Raw genomic sequence first — 10,017 nt, forward strand, 5'->3', positions numbered from 1 at the left:
AATAGGCTGTATATCCTTTTCATTTTGAAGTTGTTGGAGCAGTTGAGATTTCATAATCCATTCAGTTCAGAAATTGAATTCCTTGAAGGAGTTGGAGGATCAAGAGCATTTAAGTTCAAAATAAGAAGAGAAAAAGAAATCCCAGAAAATCAAAAGCATTTGGAGACAAACCCATTTCCAGTTTTGATTTTTGGTTCATGTCTCTGTTCCAAATTCCAATCCTTCATTGGCCTCTATGTACAGAATCTACAATTGTTGTAATTCTTCCATCTACCCACCACTGGACACTGGTCCCAAACTCCAAGTGGTCCATCTTTTCATAACAAGAAAGACAAATTAGACTGCGAAAGCGATGTGAACACAAGCCAAAAACTTACATTGCTGCTTCTTCTATTAAAAACCCCATAAAACCCCAAATCTCCCACAGTCAAGCCCGCCACTTTGACTGCTAATCCCTCACCCCAATAAACAGAACATACACATTGGTAAGGTAACCCATCAACACTCCTCTGCATTCCTCCTTTTAATTCTTTTCATCTCCACTTGAAAGTGATTTAACATTTCTTTAAATCATCACCTCCTCCCATGCTTGTAACTTTGTGTAGTGGTTACTGTACTTTTTAGTTTTTACTGCTAAAAACTTTAAATTTTCACATAAGAAAAGTTTAACCCTACATGCACAGGTTTATAATCAACAAAACAGCCTTTTTCAGTAAAATCATTAGCAGCTGCAGAAGCACTAGAGCCAACCATCAAATTCCTTTCTAATCCCCTCTTCCTCTTTCTTATTGCATAACCATGATGAGTCCATGAATGTTCTCTGTCACATCTCCACACTCTTGTCCTTTCTTTCTCTTTTTCTCTGTGGATTCCAAAAGAAAAAAGAAAAATTAAAACTACCTCCCAAAATGATTATTTTGATAAACCCTCCTCTATCTCCAGTTTTATCTTGCTTTCCAAAACTCAAATAATCCTCTACCAAACTCTAGGTGCTGTCACCATCTCAATTGGGCAAGCAAATTCTCTCTGTCTCTCTCTTTCCTGCAAAAACCATCAAAACACCCTTTTCATTATATTGTCTTTACTTTTAAGAACTTTTAAGCTTACATAAGCACCATTTAACTCAATAAAGACCCATTACCTGATAAGAACTCAAAACCCACTTGATTGTCCTCATCTTCAATGCGATCCAAAAGACAATGTTGCATTGCCTTATGTGCTGGGCTGAATACCCAGCAAAACTACAAAAAGAAGTACATCTGCAGAAAGAGAACAAAGGATAGTTAAAGTCTGTAACAAATACCTGAGGTCAAAGATCAAATATTCAATGAACAGAAAAATACAGTGGAGGTATGGTAAAAAGCAAAGAATGAAAATGACCAACCTTTTCTGGCTTGTGGGGGACAGAAACATTGTGATGCTCTTTGATACAAAGGGGGTTTCTTTGCCACTGACTGCAAGGGGACCAAGTAACAGATGAGAATATTAACATGCACGAATAAAGATACCCATTGAAACAAAGCTTTCAAGAAAAGAGGAAGTAATTTACAATAGCACTTTCAGACAGTATGCCATGGTACAAACTCTATTAGAGAAGTTACTATTGAATAGTCCCCATTGATACATATATAGGTCTCAAAAAGAGACAATTTGGTACCAGTTGAACCAGTATAGATACCAAAACAGATACAATTTGGATTCAAGCACTTGAATGTTTTGTGGTCCACAGTGTTCAGCCCAAGAGCCATCATGTTGTGGTCACTTGTTAGCAACTTTAGTTACCAAGTTCGCATTGCCCAAAGCAAGAGAGACTGTAAAAGAAAATCTAGCTGAATCAAGATAGAAGATTTATTGATCACCTGGTTGAGACATTCCATGTTTGAAAGTCAAAGACTTATGACAAATCATTGTAGCTGGATCCGATGATTTCTTCAAAGCCTGGTTATGCCACATGATAACAAATTCCAATAAGGGAGAAATCCTCACAATAAATCCATTCTTTTGGCATTTCTTATGGCTTGGTTCTTTACCTTGAGAAGGATAAAAATGATAGTTAAAGCCTTCAATTCTTCGAAGATTGTATGATTCCTAGAAATGAAGTCTTCCTAGGCTGAAAACTGTATATTTTCAATGTAGAGAACTCCTTCATTTCCTATAAGGCAATGGAACAGGATTCCTTGGATTAAAATAAGTACAGATGCAAACAGACAGCTTGAACAAGAGAGGGAAGAAAGCATACTTTGTATGTGGATCTTTTTCAGTGCCTTGTAGCAGTCAAAAGAAACTAAGTTCGGTATATCCATGTGAGTGTGGTAACAACTCTTCTACCTCAATTCTGGAACTAGAACAACTCATACTTTTCTTCATACGACAACGGTTGATAGACTCAACTTCAGCTGAGAAAATGCTATAAACTGGTCTATGATCTGAGAATCTAGACTCTCCACGAACATATGATAATTGATGCAGGCCCCTGCCATACCACAATATGCGATCACACCTTCACATGCATAAAAGAAAAAGGTTAATTAGGTCCTGTTAACACTCAAATTTAAAGCTTTCTGCATTGTCCCTCATTCACATAAATTCCTCAATGGTTAATAAGTAAATGTGATTTTACCACGCCGGAGTGCGTCGCTTCTCTTTAGGGTGCATGTCATCCCCTGCATATCTATCTGAATTGGTTGAATATTTATAGGTGGGTGGAAAATATATCTTCCCCTCATTCCATCCTTCAAATACTCGCCCTCTTCTCTGCTCTATCCGAAGCTGCTACAAAATTTTGGAAAGTTCAGATTGACATGTTGCTCTATTTTCAATGAATGCAGGGAACACGAAAGAAGAAGAAAACATACCTGATCATTTTCTAATAATGCCCTCCAGTTGTGCATTTCCACAAGTGCCTTTGCAGAGCGATAAGATAGAGCAATCCGGTAATTCAAATCCCCAAGCCATATTATTCGACTGGAAAAGAGACCAAACAATTAGAAAATTCAAACTTTCGGAAAACTTTGAACAATTTGATTTGGAGTTATTTCTTCCAGTGCAATAACCAAAAAAAAAAAAAAAAAAAAGCATTTTTGGATACCTTAATGATCTGGGGACTAAAGGAAAAAGAAAGAGGACTATATCATCTCAGAGAAAAAGGAAACTTCATACTGGCCTAGTGGATTGGAAAATAAGAGTCTTACTCATGATCAAAGATTGTTTCAGGGGATTTCTCATCCCCTACTCCATGAACATGTGGAAACCTTGTCTTCCTCAGAATCTCCATGACATCAGAGTTCCTCCTTAGCTCATCCCCCTCTTTCTGTCCAGAGGTTAAATGGCTACAGATAAAGCAGAAGGTTGTTTGGTGTAATGACATGCTGATTGAGATTGAGCCCTGGAAAACCGTAAAAAAAGGGGTTAAAATTTCCACTAATGCAAACTTCTTGGTATTCCATAAATCCCGCCAAATAGATTAAAAATAAATAAAATAGTAATCTGATTCATGTAAACAATGTACCTTGTTTCCAAGATAACCCATCAATCCCCTACCAACACAGGAAACTTTCAGATTGTGTACATCATCCCTCAGGTCGCTCCTCACCCATATCGTGAGAAATATCCCAACCATTTGCTTACTTGCAACAAGGCAGTACCTTGAGTATCCAGATGGTCTTTCCCTGTCCTCTATGGATGTGGAACCACCATAGGAAACTGGTGAGAAATTGGTAAAATTGGTACTTGGGGAATCTGTAGGTCCATTCTCATCATCAGATGAACCCCATCTAAAATTAGGATCATAATCACTAGGCCTGTGGCCAAAAATAACTCGATCACAAACACTGAATCGTCGATCAAGCCGGGGTTGCGGGGTTGAGATGTCATTGTCCATTCTCATGCTACGACTCAAAGACTGAAATGACCGACGGTGGAAGAAAGAAGAGGCCTTCTGTCTGGTTGAACCTTCAAAATCAGCATCTAATTCTACAATTGGATCAGGAATTGGGGATGGCGTGTAGCAGCCGGCACTGCCACTAGTTCCAGGAAGATTGTTAAGAGTCTTCCGTATGAGAGCTAGCCACTTCTTGGCAGGGCCATTGTCTTCTGCTCCCAAAACGTTCCCCGCATTCAAGGGAACAATTTCTTGAAATCTGGAGGATGGGATAAAAACAGCTTCAGTGAACCTTGCTGTAGTATAGCTATAGAAAAGGAGAACTGTATAGTTGTTAAAAGGACATACCCAAGAACGTAAATATCTGCAGGGGGTGAAGTATGAAGCCAATCTTCAAGATTTAAGTAACTAGGTGGTGATCTTCCACCCACATTCCAAGTTGCTACAAAAATCCTATTCCCACAAATCAAGTGAAAAATATAATAAGAAACAAGAAAAACAGAATTGTATCAACGGAATAAACACTATAACTGCAAGAACAAACCTATAGTTCTGCACATCTGTAACTGGAGCAGCATCGAGATCAACCTTTCCCCGACGGACCCGATCACAATTCTTGTTCAATCTGTCTGCGCACCAAAAGAGAAAAAATAAGGATAAATACATATTATTTTTATATGGGTCTGGTCCAAAACCACATTGTTTGTGCAAGACTGATCACTGAACCTGTTTTGCTTTTCTTGATCGTGTATGTCTCCCTCTCTGAGAAACTGTGCCTCGGTTCTTCATCACCATCTGAAGAAGAAGAATCGTGAAATTGTTAAGAGTCGTGTGCTTGTCACTGTTCATGCATTAGACACCGTTCTCCTCAATTTGCAGAAAAAAAATTTGGAAATTTTAAATTTTGTGGGAGAAGACAAAGAAGCCACGAACAGAAATAGATAATCTGTAGGGAAGATTCGAGGTGAAATGAAGCGGGAGAAGAAGGACAAGTGTTTAAAGAATACTGAAGAAAGGAATCAAGCTGGGAACTGGTTGCAGATATAAAACTAATTTTCATTCTGGTGTCAAGGCTTAGATTCTCAGCACCAAAACCCTAACTTTATTCCATAAGAAAAAACCGTAATTTAACAACCAACACCGGAAAGATCCTGAAGATGAATGAGATTCAGATTTTTGAAAGAAAAATAATAATAACAAATAGAATCGAAGGACCCACCGTCGTAAACAATGTCATCAGCATGAAAGTCCTCAGCTTTACTCTTGATATTGAACCATTTCCTAACCAGAGTCTTGGACCATGAGAGCTTCATTGAAGGTGAAAAAGAATTGGAAGAATCAGAAGCCTGAAAAACTTAAAAAGAGAAAGAAAATAAAAATGCAGTAGCAGGAGAAGAGTACAGGGTAGAGAACTAGAGGTACTAGTATCATTTTCTCAATACCTTGCTTTTCTTCGTGTTCCCATCTCTCATTGTTTCACTAATTCTTCATACAGTTCTCCAGCTGAGAAATATTATAAATCTCGTTCTTCTGTTATTTCTGTTACTTCAGTAATTTCACTTCTGTTTAAAATGGATCCAAAAACTAGTTCACAAATTTGCATCTTCAGAGCTCGGAGCTCACATCTGCGATCTCCGGACAAAGAGAACAGAAAAAGCAGGCATGGAAGGAAATGGGTCTGAAGGTGTGTTTGGGGTACACCCTCAACAAATGAAAAATAGTTCTACAAGCAACTGTTGTACGGGCAAAACAGGGGACGTGACAGACTATATGGATGCACGGAAGTCCAAAAAATGAAAGAATATCAAACCAAACTAAAAGCTTAAGCTGAAAAAATTAGAGGAAAAAGAACCCCTACTTATGCATCTCCAAAAGATAATTAAGGATCAAACAGAAGAACCCAGTTTTTCCCTGATTCCCTGGGTTTCTTGTTTTCTCAAACAAACGAACTGCTTCACAACAAATGGGTACTCTAAATGGGTACTCTCTCCTAACGAAGAAACTAATAGAAAGGAGATGGTCTCAAATTCATATGTTCTGAAAGAACATAGATAAAAAAACTGTAACGCGTGGAAGTAGGATTGGAGATTCTGACTTCTTGAGGTGTATCAAGACAATGTAGCTGACATAAAGAGAGAGAGAGAGAAGGCAGAGGTCTTCTCTCTTCGAAACCTAGTTCTTGGAACAGCGAAGTATCGAATTTGAAGAGAATAAAGTGCAAGGAAGCTCGGTCTCGAGGCTTTTTAGCACAAAACCAAGGCCATGCCAACATGGGCAATGGATATAATGGTCACACTAAACCAAAAAACTGCCCTGCTGGCGTCCATCCCTCCTCCTTCCTCTGAACTAGTCTTGCCCGCGGTCAGAAAAGTTAAGGTCTTCTAAATCCTAAGGACCCTCCTCCCATTTGGTCTCTTCCCTCCCATTTTGGTCTTCTGTGACAAAAAGCAGTTAAAGAAGAAATAAAAGATAAAGGGCATGTAAGAAGAGTTTGTTTCTCTTTCTTTGGTTCTTTTCCTCTCCCTTCCTTTTATATTTCATATCTTTTTACCAGAAAACAAAATCCAGACCAATCACCAGTTTTTCTGTGGGTAAGGCTTTATTATGTTTGTAAGGAATGTTTGAAAGGGAATTTTAGAGGGAGGAGAATATGTGATTCTCCAAGCAATTTTGTTGGGGTTTGGGAATTTCTTTCTTCTAATTTTTTACTGGTTCCCTTGGCTTCTTGGGTTGGGTTTATCTGTAGAACTACTGTATCTTCTCAAAACCTTCAAATTCTTACCTTTCCTTTGTGGAGCAATGTGTAAGTATTTGGTTTCTCTGTGCAAATGGATTTCGGATTACATGGATTTAGGGAACTTGTTAGGCAATCTTGGAGCTCTTTTTTACTCAATCTAGATTCATGTCCACAGAAACTTAAAGAACAGTTTATCCTAATTTAGGCTTTTGTGTTCTCTTTATTAGATTTTGTTCTTATAAAATACAAAACTTTGTCCGCATGGTTTTAGGGGTTGTCTTCATGAAAGGCCTTAGTCTAGGATCATGTTGGGCCATCCATGGTTCCTTACCCTAAGCTCAAGTGCTCAAAATTGCCCTAGTACTCACCCATGCTTTCTTCTGGGAAATTGTGTCCTACAATACCTGTCCCCCCCCCCCTTCCTTTCCCCCACCCTAGTTGGTCTCTTGTCTTGGTAGAGCAAAGTTCATTCTTGGTTTTTGCTCTCTGGGTTTGAAATCTTCCTTGACTGAACCTTAAAACACATGCCTTATGTGGGAGACTGTGTCTCTCACTCTGGCTCCATTAGCTTTAGTTCTAGTTTGCATATTTCTAATGTCCCAATTCTGAAACAATCGAGTAGGCTATTAGTTTATCTGTTGAACAATTAAATTAATAGAATTGACGGCGAAGCACATCAAAACTTGGTCCCATGAAGCCCTAATCTTCATTACCCAAATTGATATAATTCTTAGCAGCCCCAGCTCAAAGGCTCAAGACATCCTCTTCCAGTCTTCACCACCACACACAAAAGCACTAGCTCAAGTGAAGCTTCCACTAACATATGCTTCTCCTGTCAATCTATTTATTTCATGTCTCTAAGGAGTGGACTTCCAAATGAGCATTGTCTATTATTCATTAAATCTGGCAGATATAAATCAGTAGGTGATGTGCTTTTTGATTGTTTTACTTACCTCAGTGTGGGTCTCAGGAATTAAAATAACACACACCAAAGCATTTAAAAGTGAAGAGTTGTATCTAACTATCAACCATCATCAACTAAAGAGGAAAGATTGGGTCCCTTATATGGTTAAATGGAAATCTAAAGAGGCTAGACAAAGAGTCCCTACATTTGAAATCTTTTCTTGTTTCCATGGAGCCATGATAAAAAAAACCTTCTTCAAACGGGTTCTTAAGGGGGACACCATATGTTTGCATTCAATGAAGATATGATGAATTTATGATTTCATTCTCTCTTATGTGCATGATTGGTAATCTTTATCTCCTACACCGTATGCCACGTGGGCCGTCATCGCCTTTCGACCATCCGATCTGATCAAATCAATTAAATTATTCTTCTCTCTCTTGCAAATGGATTGCTTTCTTCATCTTTCATATAAGCTGCTTGAAGCCCACAAACTCCAATAATTAAGAACCTTTTAATCTGAAAACCAGGGGCACAAGGCTCAAATCTCTTGAACTGCTAGGAAATCAACCTAGAGCTGTTTCAATAGTGGTAGTTCATGATGATAGTGATTATCATCAATTCTTAATAACAAAAATGAAATGGATAACAGCCATTCAAGTTCTTGCCATTGTTGGCCATTGAGTTCTATGAAATTCCCAAAATACCTCTGTTCCAATCAAACGGGAAATGATGACTAACAAGGCAGTCAAAGGGTGATCTTTGATTCGTACTTTGGGGCAAAGTATTATCTCTTGGAGTTTGGTATTAAGGGAGGCTGTGCAGTTTTGTGTTTTCTTTTACTTTTTCAGCTTTGAAAGAACCCTTCCCTTGCTCAAGTGACCGTTTCTTGCTTACTTAGAGCTTTTGGTCCTCAAATCTTTCTTTTTTTTTGGCATTGAGAATGAGAATTGAGAGATGGGCTCTCTTCTTATGTCATTTTCTTTCAGCTCAGCTTCTGGGAAATGGGAGATACCCTGTGAGGTTTCTGAACTTTAAAAAAGAATACCCAAAGCACTTTTGTTTTCGGTACTTCACTGTAGCTTCTGACATATACTCTCAGATGATGTCACTTCACCATTACAAATCTAATCTATCACTATACTATCCTTCTAGAACTCAGGGTCCGAGTTGCTGTCACAGTTTCATGAACATCAACTAAAAAAAAAGGATATTTCACATACGAAATATCAGTATGAAACCCACAAGGTGTAGAATTGGTTATGTCAATTCATTCACACAGGTTTGGTTTTCTTTGGTGAGTAAGTTTCAACTTTCTGGAGTTCAAGACAGTTATACATGACCACATTGAAATTGAGACAACCCTATAACTGATGCACCAGTCTAAACAACCCTTTCCAAACCAGAGAAAAAGATATGGGCATGCATGGATGGCCATTTATTAAAAGGGAAAAAGATAAAAAATTGATACACCACTTATATGATACCTGGGAGGCAGGACAAAAATATCACGGGATAACTATAAAGAATAAGACAAATGATACATCGCCACCTATATGGTAAGTGGGCAGGTACAATAATAAATCATAATCTGAATAGTCTATAACATATTAATGTTAAAACTTGAAAAGCATTCAACCTTTTTTGTCTGGTCAAGATTGGGAGAGAAAAATCACAGCAAAGACCTTAATTTTGTCCATTGTCAATTTCAATTCAATTAATCTTCTTGCTTTGGGATCTTTGTCAGCTATCACCTTCCCAATAACTTCCATGTTGCCATCAAATCACAATGTGGATGGTTGTCTTCTGTCTTGTTTTCGTCATCTTATCTAAGCTCTCTTCGCATTCTTCTAACTTCTATCTCTTTTTCTTGTAACATTCATGATTACGATGAACATATTATTAGTTTCAAAGAATGTTTGTCTTCTTTATTTTAAAAAAACTAACAAGATTATCTTATTATGTTCAGGATAGATCATCCTTAGTAATCAAAGGATTATGTTTGTCTTTTTTAATTTAAGAAAACTAACAAGATTCTCTTCTAGGTAGAGGATCCAAACTTTAGTAGTCGAAGGAATAACGGATTATATTTTAACGAGAGGTAGAGTTGCCCCAGGCGCAATGAACCCCCCCCCCCCCCGGCCCACCAAATTTTATTAAAGTTTTCCTTTTTCTTTTGCATTTTGGTCATTTGGCACTCTTTCCATATATGAAATCCACCCCATGCCCTCTTCCCAAATTTTAAATCCTGATTTTGCCTCCGGCTCTACCTAGTAGTGTGTTCCAACTCTAGCTAATATTAACTTTGTTTCATAGACAGACTAGTGTTCAAGAAAATATAAATATAAGTGGATAAATCCTGACATCAAAAGTTTTACTCTAGCAAAGCTTATGAGACCATTATTTTGGACATGGTCATTGGAACAATCAAATGCAAGAAATATCCGAAATCTTTTTTCTTGGGTAAATGTCACTTACCTTGCTTCTTAGTTGACC

General features: G+C 37.9%; 1 protein-coding gene across 5 annotated transcripts; it reads right to left on the bottom strand.

The window, feature by feature from the left end:
* Positions 1-213: 213 nt before the first annotated feature.
* On the bottom strand, positions 214-6,132 carry LOC149028611 (type IV inositol polyphosphate 5-phosphatase 7-like). 5 transcript variants are annotated; one of them, XM_089138185.1, is made up of 15 exons: positions 5,323-6,132; positions 5,100-5,187; positions 4,607-4,675; positions 4,425-4,509; positions 4,229-4,333; positions 3,509-4,139; positions 3,192-3,385; positions 2,856-2,964; positions 2,621-2,769; positions 2,240-2,500; positions 2,031-2,152; positions 1,860-1,938; positions 1,385-1,454; positions 1,142-1,259; positions 214-1,041 (listed from the first exon to the last, which is right to left on the bottom strand). In XM_089138185.1, the coding sequence occupies exons 1-10, from the start codon at positions 5,350-5,352 to the stop codon at positions 2,275-2,277; spliced, it is 1,686 nt and encodes a 561-aa protein (XP_088994311.1). In that variant the 5' UTR covers positions 5,353-6,132; the 3' UTR covers positions 214-1,041; positions 1,142-1,259; positions 1,385-1,454; positions 1,860-1,938; positions 2,031-2,152; positions 2,240-2,274. The 5 variants fall into 5 exon arrangements, with proteins under 5 accessions (XP_088994311.1, XP_088994303.1, XP_088994296.1 ...); XM_089138177.1 differs by having other exon boundaries at positions 2,621-2,772; XM_089138170.1 differs by having other exon boundaries at positions 5,100-5,226.
* Positions 6,133-10,017: the final 3,885 nt, after the last annotated feature.

This window comes from Hakea prostrata, chromosome 1 (assembly GCF_041222555.1).
Source record: "Hakea prostrata isolate BN-2017 chromosome 1, UWA_Hpros_2, whole genome shotgun sequence".
Classification (NCBI taxonomy): domain Eukaryota; kingdom Viridiplantae; phylum Streptophyta; class Magnoliopsida; order Proteales; family Proteaceae; genus Hakea; species Hakea prostrata.

What these genes read in the sequence shown, in the direction of transcription:
- LOC149028611 (XM_089138161.1), bottom strand. Translation starts at nt 5,352, where the DNA reads ATGAGAGATGGGAACACGAAGAAAAGCAAG. An exon ending in GGAACACGAAGAAAAGCAAG is followed by an intron (nt 5,227 to 5,322) that starts GTATTGAGAAAA and finishes TAAGTTTTTCAG; the next exon opens with GCTTCTGATTCTTCCAATTC. An exon ending in GAAACAATCTTTGATCATGA is followed by an intron (nt 2,965 to 3,191) that starts GTAAGACTCTTA and finishes TCTCTTTTCCAG; the next exon opens with TCGAATAATATGGCTTGGGG.